Below are 25,432 nucleotides of genomic sequence, written 5' to 3' on the forward strand. Positions count from 1 at the left end.
ATCGCCTCCATGGCTTCGCTCTCTCTCTGCAGCACATCTTCTCTCTCTCTCTGTCTCCCCCTCCTCCTCTACACCCCCCCCCCTTCCCTCCTTTCCCCCGTGACTCCTGACAGCAATAAATGATGCGGTGCCTGAGGGCGCTGCTCCAGTGGGAGACCTGGAAGGATAGAGCAGGAGAGCAAAAGAAATAAAGGGGAGACAGCCTATGACCAATGGCCATTAACCAAGGACTGAGACAGGGCCCTATGACATCTGCTGACACCCCCACCCCCTCAACACACTCTCATTCTCTCAGGCACACTCGCATACGGTTATAGACCGGATACACCGCAGCCTCCTCTCTCCATTTTGTTGTTTATGTTCTAATACCACAAAGACAGCTGAGCCAGAAATCTCTGTTTGTATAGAACAGTGGAAAGGTGGTGTCCCCTTTCATTCTGCAAACGTAATCGCAATCAAACAGCTTATCCCGCGTGTTTGAAACAAAACTGGCACCTGGAAGCAGGTGAAAAAAAAAAACTTCTACTCGTACTCCAGCCAAACTCCTGCAGCCCTCTTCTTGACAAGATCACATGCATTCATCTGCCGTGGCGAGCCAGGCGAGGTTATGCAAATGAGAGATGACAGTGTTATTGTGTGAGGAATATCAATGGAGTAATTACTGTTCCGTGTCGGGCTATTGGCCCTGTGTTTGCCGCGCCCCAGCCAGCGCGCTTCATTTCTCAGCCTCTCCTCTCGGGGGAGAGATGAGCAGCGTGCTCTGGAGAGCAGAGCTAATAATGGCAGCATGGATACAGGCAGGGCTTAGACGAGCCCCGGGGTCCTGAGCCGCAGACTGCTAAACGTTGCAGGGGTCTCAGGAGAGCCCCCCAGCAAAGATGAAATGATTAAAAAACCCACCCAACCTGACTGACAAGCTGACCGGCCACCTATAACTCTTTGTTGCAGGGCGGGTCAAACCACCAGTGCTCGCTTCAATCGTAACAGCGGGTGACCTTTTTGGACATTAGCTGCTTGTCTGACAATGTTTCTTAGTTGAGAGTTTAGGAGAAGGAAAAAGAGGATGAAAAAAATACTGACTGGCAGACGAGAGGAAATGTTCCAGGTAGCTAACCAGCAGAAAAGTGATGAAACCCAAGATTTAGAAATGAATTAAATGGATTGAAGGGATTTGTAGATCAAAAAAGTAATAGAGATAGGTAAATACCAAATGATCCTGTAAGTACTCTGCTTCACTTATACAGTAAGATCCTAATGATCTGGTCTTGTTTCTTTTTTAGCGTCTTGGCAGCCTTCCAATGCGCAAACTCTTTTGGCATGTGAGTGTCATCGAATGTAAAGCTCAAATTTGTTGGGGTGTTTCACATAGCACTCCCCTCAATGTGCCAAAGTGTCAACTGCCTGTAAAATGTCAACTTTATCATCTTACATGTGAGGGATTGTCTAATAAATAAAAATGCTACGAGGCCACAAGTTCACCTGATGGGTGCGAAGGCAACGCAAGGAGAAACTTCAAAGAATGACGGCTAGTACAGGCCCCGGAGCTGTGAATTAACATACCAAGCAGGAGGAATGTTTGTCTCCCACACACCTTGGCGAAGCAGCCACCTGATCAATTTTCTCTACTGAAGATTCCTTTATTGTGTTCATAAAATTATTGTTTGCAGTTTAGTTATAGATACTCAATGTTCAGATTTCACATTTTTATAAACTTAACAGAAGTTGCATTTAGGGACTGTACAAAAATGGCAGAGGAGAGGGGTTGACACATTTTTTGTCAATTATCTGGGGGGAGGAAAGGATCGTTCAAAATTCTCTCTTTCAAGATTTATATAATAATCAAATATGTTATGTTCCTTAGCAGATATTTTATAAATAAAAGGGTACAAAATCAACTTTCTATTTACATATTAGTTAGCGTTGTTTGGAATCAAGTTGTAAACATACTGCTGTATTATTTTGTGACATTTCTGGGATGATATTACAGTCAAAGTCAAGGAGAGGTTGAAAATAATAATTATTTTTTTTTAAAGTGAACCATCTTACCTTTTATTTTCAGACAGTCCCTTATAGATTCTAACGTCATTGCTACAGTACACAAAGTACAAATTTAAACCAGTTAAAATCTCATAATTACCACAATATACACATGTATCTACAAATGTGCACCCTCTAATATCTATGTCGTGATGTGTGGCGTTGAGCTCACAAGACCAAGACAGGTCCATGCCTTTCTTTATAGGTCCATGGTCCATGCACTGCACTCGCACCTTCATACCATTCATTTCCAGGTCAGGTCTCTTGAGTGTCCAGACACCTCATATATCTTACAGGCAAGGACCGGCTTATCTCCACACTTATCTCTCAAGCAATAATTCCCACTTAAAGCCGTAGCCTCAGGCAAATGACTGGACAGGACGGGAATGGCAGGCCCGGGTGGTACACCACTCCCACTCCTGCAGGACTCCTACAGGCTACACTGAAGAAAACATGTCCACTGTAGCTGTGGCAAGTGTTAATAATAGGGATGTCCATGGTTAACTGGTTAACCGTTAAGAAGATCTTTAACCGGTTAATACTAAAGGTTAAATGGTTAAAAAAAATGAAATAATCTTAATTTCTCTCAAATCCGGACTCTTATTGCTAAACCGGATGTAAGAATGCGAACTGTCGGCAAAGAATGAAACGAGTAGTGTAGGCTACGCTCAACTTTATAATAGGTCCATGGTACGCTCCCAGAAAGATAGCCAGTCACAACACTCCCCTGCCATGTGTTTGTATAATTTAATTAACAGCGTGGGCTCCCGCTATCTTAATATAGCGCTAGCATTAGCCTTCTTGAGGTGGATGCTGTCCTGCATCTATCACCGTCTCAGAGTGTGTGAGAGTGACAGACAGGCAGTGAGTGCCCGCCCCCTGCACAGACACAGAGAGGTCTACCATGCTTGCGTGCGAGGATCAATCCAATAGCGAAAATCCATCATAAAAAAAAAGCGTAAAGTAGGCTACCGTTATGAAGTACTGATAACGGCGGAGCTTATCAATACTACAGTCTTTAAAAATGTTGCCCCGTGCTAAGCAACACTTAGCACCGGGTTTCGGTAGGCTACCCATCCCCTAAGCCTGTGTGTGTGTGTGTGTGTAAAAGTCCCTTTTCAGTCACTTCTTGCACTTTCCGCTCCTACATTCACATACTAGACCTCTTCTCACAACCTACAAGGTGCCGTGTGAATGTCAAAATGTAGGCATTTAAATTGGCTACTGGTCCCTAAATTGTTTTTAAATGAATATGCCGGTCCTTTGAATAAAAAAAGGTCAGGAGCCCTGCTATAATGCTTCATGTATTTCACTATAAATAGGCTGCATTAAATCTTAATAACTTTTAATTCTTGTGGTTAACCGGTTAAAGACAAACATTCTAAATGGCCATCCCTAGAATAAAGCAAGCAAACTAATACAACTTGATTTGAACGTGAATAAAAGAAAACAAATCTAAATATATGATTTAACTTCAGTAAAGTCTATAAAGTGAAATGTATTTATTAACTTTGCCTCTGGGTGGAATGTGGTGCTCAAGAGTGGGTTGGGGTGGGGTATCAGGGGGACATTTGTGAATGTACCCATCTAAAACAGTCATCTCAATCAGTCATTCCTGGACGACAAGCAACAGGGAGAAACCAAGCTGAGCCGCAGATAGGGCTCCTGTCTGACGTTAAAATACTTTTTCTCAGGGCTTCAAACTCAAAAAATTCACTGAGATTGAAAAAGTCCAACACGATTTTCATCCAAAGACAAAATAACACAAGAACAATATAAAGCGCCCAAATAATCTTAAATGCTCCCCTGCCTTACTGGCTGCCATTGTTCTTCTTGCTTAACTGGCCTGTTATTAAGTACATGGGGGCTGTTTTGTACAGCAATAAAGTACAGCCCCGACAGAAATCCGCCTCTCCCCGACATGGTTTGCTACATGTCATAAATCTGATTGTATGACTAACTGGTCGTTTTGTTTATTATTCCTGTTTCTTCTCTTAATGTCCTTTCAACAGAGCTTTGATCCTGCTAACCTTACAGATCCTCACCGTAAACACTTACTTTCTGAAGACGTTTTTATCACCTGGAGGCTTGATGCCAGGCATCTGCGCGGAAGTGAAGCAAGAGATAAACTCGCCAGTTACCAGCAAGGGCAAAGAGGACAACCGACTCTCTCTGAGTGAATTGTTTTAAAAACTCCTCCAAACGCCCACCCTCTGGTAATGGTTTCAAAATGTTGTGGGCTGTAGATTTAGAGATATCATGGGGATATTTTTTTTTCTTTACTATTCTGCTATTTAGACATATGACTATCTTAGTATAGTTAAGAAAATCACCTCAAATCACCTATTTTCTAAGATCCTGGTTATTTAGATCATAAAAACACGCAACGGCACACACTCAAACCCTGCCCCATGTCTAAGCATACATAAACAACAAACACACACAAACCACCCGTGAACACTCGGTGGTTGCCAGTGATGTTTCTTGAGCAGGAGACCACAGGAATTGTTTATCACTCGCGGATCAGAGCGACTAATCAGAAGCAGACTGTTTTTTCTTGAACCTGTGCGAGGTCGAGATGTTTCCTCGTCCCACACTGTGTGCGCGTACATACAACATGACCTAGCCCTCTCCTCCTCCTCCTCCTCCTCCTCCGTCCCTCGCCCCATAATATCCAAAGGGGACACTTTGTGATGTTCTGCTGACTCCAAACAACCACGCTGCGGGCTAGCACAAACGCGGGGCAAACCGTGCTTTACTCGAGACAAATGTTCCCTTTCGTTCCGGTTTATCTATCCCACCTTTAATCTTAATAATTAGCAGATAATGCATATTCTTTCCACTCTTCTCTGTCTCGGGCCATGAGTCTATACTTAAGTATATCAAAGAGGAAAATGAATAATTACGGTAAACAAAAAATAAAAAACAGGGGGCAACTAGAAAAAATAAGGGAATGAAATGTGATTGCTCGGCGAAGTAAGAGTTTCCATTTGCGTTCGCCAAAGTACCATAAAATGTTACGGCCACATCAAGGCCCACGGAGCATGTTGGTCAGCACAGTGGGAGTATGACATCTTACACTGTGCAGGGCCTCATTCTGGACCATGCAGACAGCTTCAAAAGAACTTCACCGTCAGGCAAAAAAAAAACAGACTGTAGGCCTAAACCGCAAAGCAAAGAGCACCGCTTTCGCAACGAGATAGACGCTGAACCGACTTTCCCCTTGGGGAGAACGCATAGTGCTTGATGTATCAAAGTTACTGTAGTTACGCAACATTTCTTTGATATAAACAACAACAAGATGATCATAATATCCTAATGCTGTTAACAGAGAGAAACAGGCTGACTTGTTACAGGAATCATGATCCAGAGCCGAGGCACAGTGTGTGATAGGGGTGATGGAGCTCCGTCGCCCATGAGGGATGTCTCAAAGCCACTCCAAGGCTTGTCAGTACACTTTATTACTTCCTTGAAATATCTGTAAAAGAGGAACCAAAACTGCCTAAGAGCCGGGGGTGTAAATCTCTTTTAATGCCGCTGATCGCTGGGTAAGTGCCGCTTCCACAAAGCTCTCTCCCTCCCCACGGTTCACCTCATTACGCATCGTCTCGGAGAAATGGCCACCTTTTCACTGCGCCCGTCTCAAATATTGCAAACTATAAGCGGTTTTTCAAAGTTTCTAACTGCAGTGGGCTGTGTCTGCCAAGAGTCTGTCGCTTGTACTTAGTCCCCCCCCCCCCACCCCTCTTTTTATTTCTGTGGCTGTCGGTAAAGGGAGCAGCCAGTGTGTCACCAAGCCAAAGTTGTGACACACTGAGGCATGCCGTTGTAGTATAAAACTTGATATGGATATTTGTGATGCCGCAAGTACATCTTATATAGCGGGTACTGTGATGGCTACCGTAGGACTATAGCGTTTCCTAGACACACTGTTTTTGTTTCTGTGGATTTTTTCCCTTCCAGTAAGGAGGATAGATTTTGACAAGAGACTGTGGAAAGCCCTCCACTTGTGCCCCAGGTTAGGTTAGATCCTGGTGGGATGTTTTTGTGCGAAGAGGCCACTTCTCTTTCTTATCTTCCTGTCCTCTCTGTGGGACGGCAGGGCACGACTCCTTCTCTGGCTCCAGAACCACAGGCTTCTCCCATGGACACCAAAACCGCCGCTCCACACTGGCTGTACTCTCTGACAGTGGCTGGTTGTTTAGGGTGTGTCAAAGCTTATTAGCAGCAGAATGTGTGAAAAAAACAGAGCATGGGCGAATACAGCATTCGCAGAAATATGCTCTTATGGGTTGTTTGGCTTGTCTTTAAAGTGCCAGCAGCAGCCAGCCAGCACAGGGTTTACCACATGAGGCAGCCTGGCACACCGGAAAGATCTGGACAATAACAAGGAAGTATGGGAAGGTTCATTTTGGTGTTTTAGTGATGGACAGCTTTCACAAAATGCTGTATAATCTATTCTGATTTGGTAAACCACAGCCCACTGATATTTGGAGATGGATACAATGAACGACACCAAACCAAAGATCATACAATCCTATCCTACCATTAGTTTATGGGGGGAAGTTGGTGTTTGTTTACATAAATATCACATTTCTGATGAATGTCTGATGAATTCAAGAAGCCCTTTATTAGCATCATGTTCTAAATGTGGTCATTCGAGTTTATTTTAGACTCGATATCATTTAAATATTATTATAATATTGAATGTATTTTTTTTTAATATACAAAGAAGCTGTCAATGATTAGGTTTGTTTAGTTAAGTTTGCATTTGCACTACTGCTCGGAGTGGGAGACGAAAGGACAATTCAGCCATTACTTTTAGCTTGGTTTTTGAACAATTTACTCATACCTTTCAACTATAGTATTTCGGCCATTTATCCATTAGCGAATAAAAGAAATTGTATTCCTTACTTAGAGTCATTATTTTAATTGTTTATCCATTACTTAGCTATATATTTTTCTTTGTTTCAACTTCTATGCTGCTCGGTTTTTAAAGGAATTATAAAATGTGTTGTTCAAGTGTAACAGCTGATTCAATATGACAATAGATTTAAAAAAAAAGGAATCTAATTGTCATGTCTATTTTATCAAATGACTTGAGCTCCTCGACAATCCTTTCCCCGTACTCATGGTAACTGCAGAAGTACCCCCTGTGTGCAAGGACCACTAGGTGAAAATCACTGACCTAAATCACCATGACATGACCCTTAACACTGTTTACTGCCAGTAATGATGACTCTTTAGTTTGCCTCAACACATGATTACCACTAAAATACACACAGAAAGATGTAATAGGAGATTACACAATTTGAAAAAAGGGGGAGAGAGAGAGAGAGACAGAAATCATTACTCACAGCCATGCATAAGTTGTGGTGAGGCTGAAACCTATAATAAGATCATGAATGGCAGAATGTGTGTAGATAGTCCCTCACAGAGGCATACTTGTGGGCAATAAGAAAAACATATGCTGGGTATACTGTGGCACCGAAACCTGCATGCAGCTTGGAGCACGTTAATAAGGATTATGGTTAATGTGCTTTCGCAGAGGCCAAGCGTGTTTCGCCACTGTCTTTGAAGAGGCTCAGGGTTCTGCCAAGCAACACCAACCATTGTGTTTATATTGTGAACAAAATAGTCCCACTGTGTCAAGTTTAACTAAAAGAAAATGCGACTTCAAAATAAAAAAAAATGAAAAAAAGCCGGAACTCTCGGGAGGAAAGAAAGATCGAAATTCCTTCTCTGTCAGACAGAACGAGGCTGTAATAATTTCTCTAACATGTAAAGCCATAAAGAGATGCTGATGCCAGGGAGCGTGCTGTGACCCTGCCGACCCCCGCGCCTGCTGCCTGGCCTCTGCTTAGTGTAAGCAGCATCCAGCTGAAAGCTACCAGAGGCCTTCATGTGTATATGTGATGTTTCCAAGGAGAGATGGACCAATTAATCTGATTATAGTCGCAAATCCTCCGACATGTGTAGGCCTGTCCGGGAACCATGTGCACTACAGATGTGTGTGTCCATGTGTGTGTGTGTGTGTGTGTGTGTGTGTAAGCATGTATATACCTGTGTGTATGTATCAGATGATCCACAGGCAGAGTGAAAGCATGGCTCGGTCCGTGTATAATGCACAAATCTAAATCTTGGCAGTAAAACACATGACTATACTATATATAAAATAAAATTGTCTTGAGTGACATTTCGAAAAACATTTATCAATCAGATAAGTCAGATGAGTCTTTCCAGAAATCCGTTACTGTATGCAAATACCCCGCTGTGGGTGAGTGGTCGGTCCTCGGAAGTCGGGGCGAGCAACAGTTAAAAGTACCTGAAATGAAATACTGGGTGAAATAGTAAACCGTCTGTCAAAGCTTTCGCGGTCGGTTTAAAAACACAACACCCGAGCACTTAGAGGGTTTTTTAAACAGCCCCTTTTTCACTGGCACGGGCTATGAATATGCCTATTCTGAGGGACGCCGATCCTTTCATTTTCGAGCTCGGAGAGATCTGAGTCACTCACAGCTTCGGCGGCGTATGTTTGTGCCACTGGGGCTGCAGCCTGCTGCCGCTGAGGGGCGGGTTAGGAAGTGGAATGAGGAGCTGACAGACAGGGCCTGATACTGCACTTCCACCACAGGCCAATCCCCAGCTAACCCCTGTGCTGACAGCCAGGATGTAGCACTCATCCACAGGCCACAGCCCAGGCTCTGGGGCCCAGGGAGAGGGAGAGCAAGGAGAGCAAGGGAGAGGGGGCCGAGTCTCTGCCGATGATGGAGGGGGTGGTGGATGGTGGTTTGGGGTGGCACGCACCGCTTTCTCTGCCTCCAGCGCAGCACGACCGAGAGGAGAATCCACAGACTGTATCGCCTGCCAACTGCATGTCCAATGCTTGGCGGAGTGACAGACTCCCACTATTGCACACACACACACACACACACACACACACACACACACACGCACGCACGCGCGCGCACACACACACACACACACAAGTTGGCACGCTACACACACACACACAAGTTGGCACGCTACACACACACACACACACACACACACTCAAGTTGGCACACTACACACACACACACACACACACACACACATATGGCCGCCGCGCACGTGCAAGCACATTCACACAGGAATGCAAAAAAACACAAATAAATGCTAAGTGAAGCTGGAACCTATACAATAACACCAGAGGAACATGGCTGGCTGAAGCAAAACTTGCACAAACGCAGACATGAAGACACATTCGCCAACCGCAAACACTCTATAGTGGCATTTCTCCTCCAAACCAGATTTTCTGGTTACTTTACAGATTAAAGTGTAAAGAGTGAGAGACCGTCCAACATAGACATAACAGACGACGGGCCTCACTGTATTTTTTCACTGACAGAGTGCTATTACTGACAGTACGAGTCATGTGAAACATTCATCTCCAAAATTGCCTAGGCAGAACCAAACATTTCGTGTAGTTTAACCTTCCCCGGGCCAGATGTAATTGATAACATGACCTCATCAAAACTTCAGTTCTCTTGATATTTGTTGCGAGACACAGAGTCTTTAGAAGAAAAAAGCGAGGACTGCGCGGGGTCGATAAATAACGCGGTGCTAGACAGCGCTGCGCAGAAGCACAGTGGTAGTGATGAAGGTTGAGAGGCCACCGCTGACCCCGGCCGCACGCTGCGAGAGAGGGCCAGAGCTGTCTCTCCAGCTGGGATCACAACACAACTCTGGAGCTCTGGTTTCAGAGCACCAGTCCAGGACCTGAGGGGGCTGCTGGCTCTCCACTGTGAGGCCTGGGCCTGAAGGCAGACAGACACCCTGAGGGGTCAGTCAACCCACACACACTCAGGGGGGGAGCCAAGGGCCAGCGACAAGCATACTGGCTAAAGAATGATCACGCTTTGCCACAGACCGCAACTCTGCTTTTTCTTAAATGCTGATTTTGGGTTTGGGTCAAGCCTCAGTCTACTTCTACAGCTAGACTTCTGCTCAGTGGGGTTTCCATTGAACTCTAGGCCCAGAGGCAGAATCTGTGCATTACTAATGTGCTAGCCTACACGAGGCCACGGGATTGAATCAAACAGTACTATCGGCAACAGGAGGAAATTTAGACGAATAGAGGCAAAAACAAATCAGCCCTTCACCTGCAGCAAAACATTTTTCTTAGCGTGGCAATCCGATAGAAAATCTCTATCCAGAGAGCACTGTGAAATCACATGTGCCCCAACCTGAAAAAAAAGACACTTTGAAAAATCTTTTTTGTTTTACGCCCTTATCCATCCCCTTTCATAGACACCAGATCATTTTGCAGTCGCGGAATTTTTTCCCAAGAAGAAGACGTATTGTAGCAGCTTTCTGGGAAATATTAATATGGAGCCAGGCGGAGGGAAAGGCAAAGGGAGAGGAGGATAAGGGGGGATGTGGGGGTGTACTGTACAGCAGGGAGGAGGGGGCGGGGGGGGGGGGGGGTACAGACGATCGGTATCATGGCGTGGTACCTGGATGATAAAATGCCTGCTCTATTTGCAACTCTTCTCAACCCCCCTATGATGCACAGCCTCCCCTCTCTAACTGTTTGCCACCTTTTCGTTAATGCAGAACATGATGTCTGTGTTACAGTTGTCCTGGGAGACGCTGGTGGTGGTGGAGGAGGGTTTTTTCTGGGTAAGAAGAATCCATGATGGGCAGTCTTCTTCGTCTTCTGTGCACACACACGTTCCCCTGTCATCGCGGGCTGCACTGCAGATTGTCCACATCTGCCTTGCCTTACACCGCTTTACCCCTTTGCTCTTATACCAAAGGCCCCCCCACCATCTTCTCCTCCCACGTCTCCACTCCCCCATCAGGATCATCCAAATATTTCCCCTGGCTGCTTTTTGAAGCTTCCATGGGTCACGGGACCTCATGCACAAATCATGCTGGCTTGCCGTGGGGGGGCCCATTCAAGAGAGAGAGAGAGAGAGAGAGAGAGAGAGAGAGAGAGAGAGAGAGAGAGAGAGAGAGAGAGAGAGAGGATGGGAGTGAGTCAGACGCGCAGAGAGAAACCCAATCCGTACTGTTTTCGTACAAGGGTTATTTTTCTTGCCAAGACCAGCCATCACCAATCAGCAAGCTGGTTCTAAACAGCGACGTTTTTCGGGAGCTAGTGTAGAGTTTACATGCCGGTGCTGGCAGCAGCTGATTTGGACCATATTCCTCCCCATGCAGTAGCCACACCAGAGGGAAGAGACGGAGAGTAAATTCAGAGAGCCTGACAGCCTGCAACGCTTTAACACGGAGGGGGTTAGCCCTCAAATACATAGCTCTGGGTTTTTATGTTGATGGATGGATAACCAAATCCATCTCATTGTTTGCAATAAAACATAATTGTTGGTTTTCACACTTTCACACCACACGTGCTACGGTGCTGACCTAGGATCTACTCCAGAGAGAGACCTGACAAATGCCAACATGTAGTCAGTTGCCAGTTATGGAAAAATCCCAAATTCAAACACACTAGGATGATAAAAGAATCAAGCCTGCTCTACAGTGTGTGGGACACAGGAGGTTCATTCAGTACCATAATTCAAAATATTCCTAATAATTCAAAACCGGACAGGCCCCTAAAAGCGGGTTGGTAAACGGGACAGACAGCGAGGGATGAGGTGCCAGTGTGTGTGTGTGTGAGTGTGTGTCTGTGTGTGTGTGTGGACCTTATACCCTCCCACCTGCAGTGCACAGGGTGAGAGGAGGAGAATGCTGGGGCAGGAATCTGGAAGTGCTGGTTAAAGTAATCACATTGGTTTCACTGCATCTGATCTGCAGTCTAACAGACTTCCAAACAGTTGAATGAGTAAATAAAGTGCCCCGGGGGACTCCCGCTGGAGATGGATTACCACGAGGGGTGCACCACACAAAAGGAGCTTGAAGCCCCACAAACTCGGACAAAAGCCTGGCTTTGGACCTCGACCAGGGAACCGGCAAACTTTATTAATCTCATCCGAGGAGACCCCTGCTACACTGAAATCCATGCACTTCTATATGAACGCATGCGCTATACTGTGAGCAGGTACCCACTGACTGTACACACACTAGAAATGATTGTGCAGGTCAGCCTGTGATTTGGGGCGGAGAAGTGGGTGAACGTATGCATGTGTACACGATAGCGGCATACGTAACGACGAGTGTGCACTTGCTCAAGCGACATTTTAACATACTGTAGTGAAGATGGGTAAAATGTGTGCCCCTTACGTTCGCATGAGTGTGTGTATGCGTCTCCGCTCGAGTGCATAGACCACATAAGATGGTGAGTCTCATGCTCACTTGGCTGTGGAAGGCTTGGGTCTGGTAGGGGGCGGGGGGGTCTAAGGGCCGTGGCATTCTGCTGTGGCCCCATCCCACCCCGGGCCCCCCATTCTTCACCCCCTTTTTCTGGGCCCGACACAAATAAAAGGATTAGGAGCCCCCGTTTCCGTCAGGCCCTCCATTCAAGACAAAGCTGCGAACCGGCTTAGTGTCACACTTAATGATAAAAGTGCAAATCTCTGTCAGTCACTTTGGGGCAGGAATACCGGTATTTGGGGGGCTAATCTCATTTGATGAAGATTAAAAGGGGTGTAAAAAAAAAGAGGACAAAGAAATGTGTTTTTTTGCCTGTATCTGTACACAAAATCTATACTGCAGAAACATTTAGACAGGCAAAATTTGGCAAGCGGGCTATTGGGATTGAGGTGCTGAAATGTTTCTTGAGAATACAGAGAGTGGATGTGAGGCGATGGAAAGAGCTTAGATTAGAGACAAAGAAAGAGAGGAGAGGAAGCAAGTGCACACACACACACACACACACACACACGCACACACACACACACACACACACATACACAGACACACATACACGGGCGCCCACACCCTGACAAAAAGCTGGGGTATATGTAGGCAAACACACTGCTCTGCCCATTGCCATGTATAGCTAGAATGTGTGACGTGAGTGTGAGAGTAAGCCTTGGGCACACAACAGTCTGAATGCAGCACTTGCCACTATGATGCCAGTCCTCTCTAGTGTATCCGTGAAAAGCCTACGTGTTGGAAAAACATTCCAGAGTGGGATCACATATACACAGTTGGGGCCAGCAGCGATATAGCGAGCCAGCTAGCAGAGGCCATGTCTCAATTTCTCATGCACGTTCGACCGGGCTGCCTGGAGGAAAATAAAGAAGCGTGGGCTACTTCCAAAAGAACCCGTGGACACAAAATGAGACAAACAGACCTGAAATGCAATAAGTAAATACTCGGAATATGCCGGGAAAAAAATAATTTCAGAAAATGTTAAGCTGAGAACGCTCACCAACACGCAGTAAATGATTTTTGAAATGAGATCATTTCAAGCGAAGAAAAATCCAGCCACTTAAGAAATGTTTCATTCTCCTGGATTCAAACATGTAATCGGGCAAATTGAAATAGAAAACATTTGCTGAGTGCGTGGATTTCTTTGGGGCCGGGCTATACTTTTCAGAAGCCCTATTACGGTATTCTGCAGATTTAGCCAAAATCTAATTTGTAAATTGCATTTAATGGTTTGTGGTAGCTTTCCCTTTTTTGTTATGAAGAGTTGTCATGCTGTGAAAATAAACCTGAAGGCCTGTGAGGACTTGGGAGCCAGCAATGAAAATCAGTACGTTTGCCGTGGGCCGAGGGCTTTCTCTCTTCCACCGTCACTGATTAGCATTCCCCCCCCAATTGACTGACATGTCCCACTGGCTGCCTAACAGCCGGCTTTAGGAGATGAGGTTAAATTGTGGCTACCAACAAATTGCATGCTTGAGTTCCTCTGCACCCCTCTGCTATCATCCAATGTAATGTGAGCACACCATGGCAGATCCTCTCCGCGAGATCCTTCTCCTCCCCTGCACACTACGGCTCTCTCTCTCTCTCTCTCTCACACACACACACACACACACACACACACACACACACACACAAAGACCACATAGACCTCTTTTCCACATCCCTCGCCACCAGTCTGGCCTCTAAAGTGGTGATGGGCATTACCGTGGCTGAGCCTCTGTGGCTTCCCATAGCGTCCTGCAAAGTGCTTTGTGTTTTCAAACTGCTGCTGACACACACACACACACACACACACACACACACACACACACACACACACACACACACACACACACACACACACACGTTCTACTAAGGCATACAGCGGAAATGCCTTTAAAAAAATAAACCTTTGTGAATTCACCTGATTTAATGACATCATACTGTACTTTGCACTTCAGGATTTACTGAGAGCATCACACACAAAAATAACATTGAGTGAATACAAACAGCTATTGGACCTTTTATGGATGTGGCTGGTGTAAAATGTATAACAGCACTGTTCATATATACAAGGGATCGTGTAAAATGATATGTTTAAATCAAATATTTATCACTCCGAGAGCTATTTGTGGGAACCGGAAAGAACCAAAAAAAAGAAAACAGGGAAACAGAGATTTAACTAGTGATGCAAATAAATAGCACCCCAACAGGTCCTTTAATGGGTAAATATGTTAAAGAGGGGTGGGGGTGGGGGGGGGGGGGGGACAGTTAGCAAAAGCATGAGATGACAGATGACGCATCCTACTATGCTGCAGGGACAGGCCACGCCATGTTGACATAAAACCCAATACTTCCTTACAGAGGAACGGGGCCAGCTTCAGCTAGCTCCTCGGCCGAGCACTAAAAACTCCCAGCAAGCTGAAGCAATATTATGTGGCTTAGTGTTTCTAACATTAGATGTGTCTCTCCGTAGCGGTCCCTATTTTATTTACCCAAGAGCGGTGGCTAAAGAAACATTTTTATCCTTTTTTATTTTACGGAGAATGGAAAATAAAAAATAGATAAAAGAAAGTATAGCTTAAAGGTTGCTCCAAAATCTGCACCTACAGTTTGTGAAATACTTCAGCAGGATTGAGGACAGCCTTAAATTGACTAAAAGAACTGGGTTAACAACAATTAGATTTTGTATTATTTCTTGGTGTGCATATAAGTGCCAGGCCACGCGGGAGTGTCCTAGAGCGAGTAAAACACACACACACACACACACCTACACACACTCGGTGAGCTAACACAGAAACCCAGCCGTCAGCATCTCTCCGGCACACACACACACACACACACACACACACACACACACACACACACACACACACACACACACACACACACACACACTGCCGCAGCGTCCCAAGCACAGCTAATTAAAAAACAACAATTTCACAGGAGGGCACTCCAAACACTTTTCTAAAAAGCACCTCTCAGCACACCGGGGGATCGTCCAGCGTGCATGGGAGGTGAGACAGGTTTCTGGGAGCTCTGCTTTTCTTTTCTTTTTACGGCTTCATCACTGCTGCTGTGTTTTCCTACTACTCTACTATACCGTGACCTGATTTTCATTTTGCTAAAGGTACGTGAATTACGTGAAAAAAATAAAAATACTGCACACTGATGTATTTGGATATAGGTTACAAGTGAAACATTCTAAAATAACATTTTGCCAGACAGTAAAAACTTTATGGAGCATGAAAAAAAATCACAAAAATCCACTTTAGAATGTGTGGGTTTTTTTTATGCATCAGCCGGACCCAAAAATAAAAGTCAGACTGCCATGCGTGGTGTTAGTTAATGTTCTGTTTTTTCTAGATGGAGCCCGTGGCACTTTTTTCTAACGAGGCAGTCCATTATAAGGGTGTTGTCCGGGCGCTTTGGGTTCAAGTGATATAGGCCTTATTACACGGCTCCTTTTCAAAGCATCTGCACCGGTTAGAGGGAAAAGGTCTCCCCAGGGAAAAGATCTCCCCTCTTCCCTAATGACGTATAATTGACCCCCAAACACCAGGGCACAACAAACTCTCTCAGGGTGGTGTAATTCCACCCTACCTTTTACATACCGCCCGTCTCGTTGGAGCTTGTTCCCTTCTCTACGGCTATGGCTCCCGTCCAACCTGACAGCTCGGCCTATTTACCTTAAAAAAAATTCTCTTCTTTTAAATTTTTTTTCTTAATTCGCTTTGAAATATTATTGCAAAAATGCTGCACTATATTGAAGTATTTTTTACCCATTTGAAATTACAGTATTTCCCCCTTTTGAAAATATGTCTGGCATTTATTACACTTAATTGTTTTAGCCTACATTTTTAAGTCACCAAAAATGCTCCTCATTTACAAAAAAAAAAAAAACTTTTTTCACATCAAAAGCCTTCAGAATCAACACAGGTCAGCCGCAATGCACTGCGTAAAAAAAAAAAAGGAGGCAGACATAAGGGATGAAGCCCTAATAAAATCCGATCTTGTTACTATATAATTGCACTATATGGAGCGAGGCGTTTTTTGAACTGTGTTGGTGGGAGTTCTAATAACACAGTACACAATTGTTTTTTCCCCCCGTCCGCACTTAAACCTGTTCCAAAGGTGCCAAAAAAAGAACGCTTGCCAATTCCTTGATTTATTACGGCGAGTGTGAGCTGATTACGGGGGAATGAATCAGTTGCTGTAGGAATGTAATTAGGCTTGAAGACCTTTGTAACGCTGGAGGAGCGCTCGCCTCGCAGCCTAGAGCAGTTTGTGGGCTGACAAATGCACCTTAAATGGGTGTCATAAAAGTCAAAAAGGTGCCAATTACATCTTTAAGTATCCCATCAATGCAAACGGAATAAACAACCCCTCCCGTGAAAAAAAAGAGAAGAGAAAAAGAGATACTTTTGATGGGAGGGACTCGCCAGTTAGCTTTTAAATTGGGAGGGTGAGAAGAAATAAGTGTGAGTAGGAGGGAGGAGGATTAAAAAGACGTGATGAATAACAGTGTGTGAGAGAGCAGGACGTCGCCCAGCAGGTTGTTGTGATTGGCAACACACGCACACACACATGCACACACCCGCGCACGCACGCACGCACACACGCACACACATGCACGCACGCACGCACGCACATATAAACAAACACACACACACACACACATAGAGCTCTGAGCTTTCGAAGTAGAAATGTAGCAGAAGAAAAAGGAAAATGGTCAGATATGAAACCAATATGGTATTTCAAAAAACCATAACAGAAACAAAATGCCAGCGGGTGGAAAAAAGGTATTATTTGGAGGCAAAACACGTCTGGTGTGTCTCTGTGTGTTTATCCCTATCTTCTTAAACACACACACACGCACACGCACACATGCACACACACACACACACACACACACACACACACACACACACACACACACACACACACACAAAACACACACACACACACACACACATACACACACACACACAACCCAAAGTGAACCACCAGTCTTGACGGTGCCTTAAAAACAAGGCATGAGAAAGGAGATCCGTCTCCGTGCCGGACTCTCTCTCTCTCTCTGAGCTTCCAGCCACCTCTGAGCCGTGACGCCCGGACTCTGGTATCCCATAGTTACTGCTATGAATTTCCCATTGTTACCGGGCCGACTACACTGCCTGTCACAAAGCTGGATGAATGGCACGCATGGCAATAGATGTAACTCTTTGTCGCTTTGCAAGGTATCTAGCAGAGAGCCATAATGTCCCGGTTAATCGAAGTAGAATTGTTAAAAAGGCCGCACACAAAAAGCTGAAAATGCAGTGACAAGCATGAAAAGCGCTCATGCGAGGAGAAACACAGGGGCACCCCCATGGGCCCTCGCATAGGCCAAACAGCAAACTCCTCAGCATTGTGTTGCTATACTACTGTTCCTTATTGGCTCCAATGTTTGCTTCACTAGATCTGCCAAATCTGCTGATTTTATGTAATAATTTACTAATTAAATTCACTAATTCATCTTACTCCAGGGCCTATGGCTGTCAGGCTACTTCCTGTTATATAGGCCCAAATTAGAATTTAAAACTATATTGTAATTCACTGTAAACCAATAAGCACAATGGGACAATGTCTCCATTATTATAGGCTATTGATCAATAATTTATAAAATTATTGTTTTTCAGCAGCTTAAATGTTAAAAATTATGTTTTTTAATTTTTTATTATGTTGATATAAATTCATTAGAGCAAATTATTAAATGAACAAAATGCATTTAATCACAGTAGTCTGCTGCTGTAACCACACACACTACAGCACTACATTAATTTTTTTTTAAACTTGAAACTGTGAAACTTGCAATTTAATCTCGCAATTAATATCTGAATTATTAATGCTTTCAAATTGTGTGCGTGTGTGGGTGTGACTGCGTGAGTTGCGCGTGCGTAAATTCCTAAAGGTCTAATTAGCCTGCTAATAATTTTCTTCCACTAAATACACGTAAACGTGAGTAGCGTGCAGGTAGACATAGGCCTATATCGATAAAAAAGGAATTAAGTAAAACTTTAAATTATTATAATGTTTAAAAAAAAGGTCGAATAGTTTTCCATTCATAAATGGTTGCCATGTCTCCGTTAATTTCAAACACACTATATAAAATAAAATTTAATTCAACAAAAATGTACTAAAATAACCCTAAAATTAAATAAACAGTTATAGTAAAAACAGTACAATATTGTCAGAAGGCAAACAATGTAACTGTGCTATTTAAGGCAAAACGAGGCATAAGATTTTCAGAATGAGGGCATATGGACTGAACGGGAAATTACATCTAACCTGCGCTTTAAACAAACCTGCTCCAATTCAGTTTTCCATATTTTGAATAAATCTGTATTTGAAGCGGCTGTTGGTGATTGGGAAAGGCCAAATGATGCAATCATTCAGACAGACAGTCAAAGCGGAATAAAAAAAAAATCTGAGACTGTAGGATACGCCTGCACTTTCTCGGGCCCGAGTGGGATGTCATCTTTTTGTTATTAACGCACTCGTTCTCACAGAGACAAATGTGGAAACTATCGTGGGCCACTGTCACAACAAGGAGAGCCAAGCATATGACATTAATATATGGCCTCTAATGCGAGCGTCCTCCAGCCAGTGTCAGAAATCTGCTGCTGCTGCAGACATTTCCATTTCTCTGATTCACAGTTCAAAGTAAAAACAAAAAATAAGCCTCACATTTAATTCCACTTATTTCTCTTGCCTTTTTCATAGCTTTTTAATATTATCCAGGAAACAAAAGTCATTATGCCAATTAACGTCGGCAGAACAAGCAGCGACAACAGGTTATATTATATGCCATAGGCCTACCTATATGCCATACCTATGTTGGTAGACAGGCTACAATAAAGGCCTATAATTATTATTATTTTTTTTTTACACTTGATTCAATCTTGCAAAATTCAAATGAGCCTTCCCACACTAGCGGAATGGCTTTTCCGGCCATGTTTTTTTGCACTGTAGATGAGACACACACACTCTCACACACAGACACGCAAGGCCTGAAGGCCAGCCACAACCATCACAATGTTTTTTTTTTACACAACAACCAAAGCGACTGACGAAATTTAAAAAGGTACTGGTGCTTACTGTTGGTAGTCGTGTTTGCAGTAAAGTTTCCTTTCTCTGAAGTAACAGCTGGTGGTGAGAGGCTGTTGACACACGGTGCACTGCAAACACTCCTCGTGCCATGATGAGTCGTTGACCCTCATCAAGAAGCGGTCGGAGATGGGACGCTGGCATCCTTCACACACGGACGGATGGTGACAGTCGGACCCTAAGAAAAACGGCACAGGAGGTTTGGGTGCAGCGGTCAGAACAGAGAGAAGGCCTGAGTCTAGCTTATAGGACTGTCATGTCGGCTTGAAAAAGTCTAAAGCGACAAAGGTCTGCACAATGGCTGCTTAGATAAATCACTCGAGTTGGATGATATTTAATCAAAATATGATTATTATAAATATATCTTTAAAACAGGTGCTAATGGATTCATTTATCATCTTATCTCCTATGAGGCCTGCATATCACATCACTCATCCAGCCCTTTAGATGTCTGGATCGCTCTGGATGCGTTTCATATAGACAATAACGTGAAAATAAAACTACATTTCCATATGTTGTTTCACTAATTTGCATGCGTAAACGTGCACTTTTGACGCTTTTCCACGATCATGTGTCAGGGAACAAACTCACACAATAAAGAAAAGAAGCAGTGGATATGCATGCAAAGTAATGGCATCCAGACAGGAAATAACAATGGAGTGTAGGCTAGTGGTCCATACGAGTGATTTTGATAAAGGCAAAAAGAAGATTTACCGAGCATGACTCCCATCGTGGCTTGTCCCGATCGCAGGGGGTGATCTTCGATTTTAATGCCGTCCAGCATGATGCACGTCTCGGGCTGTTGTCCCGTGGAGAGCCGCTCCAGTGACACCAGACCTGTTGCAATATCCATAAGAATACGGTCAGACCTGGCAAGAGAATCCCGCGGCATAGGAGAGGCGCTACAGGAGGGTAAAAGAAGAGCGAGGGACGAAAAACCTGTTGAAAAACCGCTTGGAGTTCCGCGGGGGAAACACAACAAGCCTGGAGCTCGGAGGAGGAAAAAGAAAAATAGAAAATGAGCCTATATATATATATATAAGTAGATGAAATAAGTAGATGCAAAACTGGACTTTGGTGCTCGTAATAGTTAAGAGGCAGTCTAAAGCCGGCTATAGGCGAATCCCCGGCGTGTCAAAGAAGCGTGGAGAGACAGAAGGCAAACTATAAAAAGGTGCAAAAACTATCTGCACAGTCACCTGTTATGATAAGAGGAGCCGTGGAAGTGTTTATCTTCGCGTCCCGGAGCCGACGGGAGCAAAGCTGCAAAGGGAAATTCTCTTCACGGAATAACAGTTGTGTCAAGGATGAGGCACAGACACACAAAAAAGAAGAGAAACTTGACAACAAATCCCCCCTCCTTCAGAAGAAAAAAAATATATATCAGGAAAAGTATATAGCCTAGATGTATGTAGATGTCCCGGCACTAACTCTTTTGGAAGTAGCAGAGACGCTTGGTTGGTTGTGCCCCTGTCGCTTTGCAAAAGTCTGAGATCGAGATTGAAGCGAGTGGATCCTCCCACTCCTGCATGCATGGCTGGCTACACTTCTTTTTTTTTCTTCTCTTCTTCTCATTCCCCCATTCACCGCCGTTGGGATGCTATTGGAGCAGAGTACAGTGCCGCTCCACACAGTCCAATAACAACACACAGACACACACACACACACACACACACTGGAAGGCTGGAGAGAGAAAAATGATATTTTACAGAGGCCTGGCATGGACACTGAGGCAACAATGCGATGATATAATACGAATAATAACAACAACTAGTAAATAAGAATAGACTATTGACTACACAGTGTATATAATAACAGTAGTCTACTATCATTTCATTATTGTGCGCGGCACTGTAGCCTATATCACGCGCGTTATTGGAGAATAATGCATTTTGTGGAGACAAATTAGAGATTGGAAATTAAAGTTAACTTCTATAAAATAAAAATGCTCAATCTATGTTTTATATTCTATATTTCATGATGAATCACAGTGAAACACAGGGCAGCATCACATGCGTTCCTCGCTCTTTTGTGTATTGTTTCCACTGGAAGCTGCCGTCTCCTTTCAGCTGATGCACCTGGCGATCAGAGGTGATAACAGCCAGCGGCCTGTCTGTCCAGCACCGAGTCATGCCTATAATATCCATTATCTTGGGGTCAGGGAGAAAGCACCAACAATAATCACAATAATACTATAGTCATACTTACAGGCCTTTATTTTGATTTATTTTACATTTTTCAGGAAGAGACTGCAGCTATATATCTTTACGCTCTTGATAATGTAAGCTAATCTTGAATCTTGATGTATTTAATTAGTTTTTACTTTTTATTAAATGCAACTTCTAATGTCTCATCTTGATGTTTGCCCCCCTGTAAAGCACCTTAAATGGCCTTGCGTCTGAATTGTGCTGTATAAATAAACGTGCCTTATCTGCTTGATAGTTTACTTTTTGATATGAGGAATTATTCTGCAAAAAAGAAAACAAACACCCAAAATACGTTATATAGCTTATATATACGAATGATTACGTCATGTCTTTGTCAAGATGAGATATCAAGACGTTTGCAGAGGTGTTGCACTGAGGCCTGCGTGTGAAATTACAGGGCCGCTAATGGGATTGCGCGCTGCTTCCCATGTCACGCTGCATGAGAGCCTCATTGTTATCAACTTCTTCTTCTTCTACTACTACTTAAAAGCAACCATAGCTACAGGCGAGAAGGGACAGAACTGCCGAGGACTGGACACGATGGAAGGATCAGAGCTGCTGGTATCAGATAGGGCTTTATTTTTTATTTTCCAATAATACAAAATTATCATAATACAGAAACTAGATGCTGCTCAATTAAAGATAATGACCCCCAACAAGAGAGTATAGGGCAGACATCATCGGTCATAATAATTATAATAAGTTGCTGGAAATTGGGCTTAGGCTATATCAAGGAAAAAGTAGAGTTAAATAATACAAATATAAAAAAAAAAAACACTTTCTTCAGTATGATGCATTTAAGTGTGCGGATGAGTTTACCTTGAAGCCAAAGGCCTATAGAGCTGCGTTCTGTTTCTGATGTCCTTTGTGAAGCATCAAGGCGATGACCTGTAGCCCAGTTTAAGGGGGAAACAGAGGACAGACTGTTGGCGTTGCCCTCTGCCGTTCACAGAGAGAACAGCTCAGGTTAGGCTCTCTAAAGGAAGCGGGGGAGCCAAACACAAACTGCTTTTCACTATTTTTTCCATGCACATCGTGTCACATATTCAGGAAGATGTCACCATTACACACTCACACACACAACAATAGTCACAAAATATATCCCACGAACACCAAGTCTATCTTTCTATATATTTTTTTTTAATGGACACAGATGTGAGATCATTCCATACCTGCCACTCATGAAGTCATCCATCCCCGGCTTGGCCTTTTTTTCCTTCTTCTGTTTGCAGCACCTCCATCAGCATGGGGTCAATTACCTCCGCCTCACACTATATTGGATTATTTTACCACTAAGCGGCATTATGAAGCTGAGCACTATCAATACAATATAATCAATAGGCTACATACACAAAAACATAATAGGGCCCAATAATAATAAAACATAGCTTCCCCCATTCATTTTGCTTCAGTTATCGGCCGGGTCACTTGTGTGAATGAGAACACATCATGCGTTCATTCAATAAATCAATCCGCCATACTTTTTAGCCCGCGGTGTTTTAATGAGCCTTCGCATGACAGGCCCTCCCTCGTTTCTAGAAGAGGCGAAAAAAAAGAAAAGAAAAACACGTTTGCAGCAGGTGTGCAGCAACAGGGAAAAAGCAACGGTCTCCTACAGTTTTTAGCAATTTTCTTTAAAGCAACCAGAACTGTTGCATCCGTCGGAAAAAGGTAAGAGACCATTACAATGCTGCTGTGAGCTCGTTTACAGTTTACACGGCCAGAGCAATGATTTTGAATATGAAGGGGGAAAAATGGGACCGCAAAGTTAGAATAAATCATTTAGGGGAGAAAGGCCAACATTTGATTCTATATTTAAATTGTTTTACAAAAATTGGGAACATTCTTGCACAATGTGTTCCTGCTTTGAAATCCCAACCGTCAGATTTGACGTTTCAATTAACAGGAGCAAAAAAAAGTTTGAAGGAAAGTGCATTGGTGAGGAAACGAAAATCTAAATGATGGGTGCTTATTGTGTTTTATACAGGCTTTATACAACGTATAGGCCTATATATGCCATTTTGACCATATTTTGAAGAGGTGGGCTATGCATTTGTCACAGAGCAGAGTGGAACATATAGGCCATAGCTTTAAGAGCTTTAATAAATGAATAGCAATGCATGAATCAACTTATATTGTGACCTTAATTTAAATATCATGCAAACAAACGCATGCCTGTCAAGTTCAAACGTAATCGTATAGGCCTATAGACAATTTATCTACTTTAATTACATTTACTTGGTGCTGTTTATACGCCACGCAGGATCCATTCACTCTCTATACCAGAGAATAACTCACACTGCTCCAACTGTGGCAGCAGCAGCAGCAGGCCCTCAGCGCCCCGGGCCAGGGCTCTTATCGATGGATTGCAAAAAATAAAAATAAAAATAAAGAATAGGCCTACTAAAAAGAAAAAAACAAAATATATGCCTACTAAATTTAATATGCAGACTTAAATAAACGCATGAATTCGTTTCTTATTCTCTTTACACACTAGGCCTATCTACCACAGGTTTTGCATGAGCATGTTCACTGATACCTGAAACAAAAAGCAGTTTAAAGCATGCATTTAAAATAAAACACACCTTATACAGAGACTGGGGAAAACACTTCATCCTCAAAGGAGAGACTCAGCAGCAAAGCAAAGACATAATGGCTCCCTAATTTGCACGGCTATGGACTTTGATAGTTAACTGACTTTGATCTTTTTTAATGAGGGTTTCCAAGCTCTCCGTGATGCTTTTTTAAAATGTTTTATTAAAAGCTCATTGAAGGAAATACAAACAAGAATAAACAGGCTCACTCCAATGATTTGCTGCTGAGCTGCACAGGAGCATCTTTAAAGTGACACTGTGTGGCTGTGCAGTCAGTTGCTAAATACATTTAAATAATTATTGAGAGGGGAGGGAGGAGATGTGTGTTATTCGGACACGGACACGTCTTTAAAATCATTACCGCGGCTGTGATGCGTTCAAAGAACAGCCCGCTCCTGGCTGACCGACCGACCGTGGATCAGCAGCGGGGCTCACTGAAGGTTTGCACGTATAGGCCATACTACTGTCATTTTGATCGAGTTCTCAGTTGCCTTTCGTGAGTTAAAAAACCGAAGCTGGTTACACTGTGATTTCACACAGGAAGCACGCAGGGAAGCGCACTGCTGTAATAACAAATACAGGGCCCCACACAGGCCTAAGGGGCCCTCAATACTAAAGTAGCCTACAACAACTCGTTTTCGTTTTCAGTGCACGTTTTTAATTTAAATCGTAAATTGGCTCCATCTGATTTTTTTTTCTTACATTTCCTAAACCTACTATTAACACGAATTAGATGCTTTCAATGCACAATACATTAAGTCACAAACTTAAAAAAATTAAAAAATCTGCCTTTATTCGTCATATAGAACAACATGAGCCATCCTACTGAGACAGCAAAAAAAAAATATATATAATAAAAATTGATGCTGCTGCTGGATAATCCCAACCCCCCCGAGGATTAGGCCAAAGTATAATACAGCACTGTCAACCCCACGATAGATTTGTTTATGTTATGATTTATTGGATTCAGTTTTTTTTCTCTCCACCTTCCACTGACAAATGTATTGAGTTTCTGACAGATGGCCTGACAGGGCTCTGTGTGACATATACTGCTGTAGGTTAGACCTGTGAGTCTGAAAAAGGGTTTACCTGCTGCTGGCGTAGTTTGTTAGGACACAGAGCAAAAACTGAGCTCTAATTTCT

At 43.5% G+C, this 25,432-nt stretch overlaps 1 protein-coding gene across 1 annotated transcript in view; it reads right to left on the reverse strand.

Annotated features, from left to right (window-relative positions):
- The window catches only part of lmx1bb (LIM homeobox transcription factor 1, beta b), a gene marked incomplete at its 3' end in the record, with an annotated part of 49,849 nt that extends 27,197 nt beyond the window's left edge, over positions 1-22,652 (reverse strand). The window contains 4 exon segments of the mRNA XM_080044109.1: positions 19,480-19,666; positions 20,203-20,325; positions 22,515-22,530; positions 22,533-22,652. Coding sequence (XP_079900235.1) covers positions 19,480-19,666; positions 20,203-20,325; positions 22,515-22,530; positions 22,533-22,571 — 365 coding nt within the window. The 5' untranslated portion in view covers positions 22,572-22,652.
- Positions 22,653-25,432: the final 2,780 nt, after the last annotated feature.

Source organism: Ammodytes marinus (assembly GCF_949987685.1).
Source record: "Ammodytes marinus genome assembly, chromosome: 2".
In the NCBI taxonomy this organism is placed as follows: Eukaryota; Metazoa; Chordata; class Actinopteri; order Uranoscopiformes; family Ammodytidae; genus Ammodytes; species Ammodytes marinus.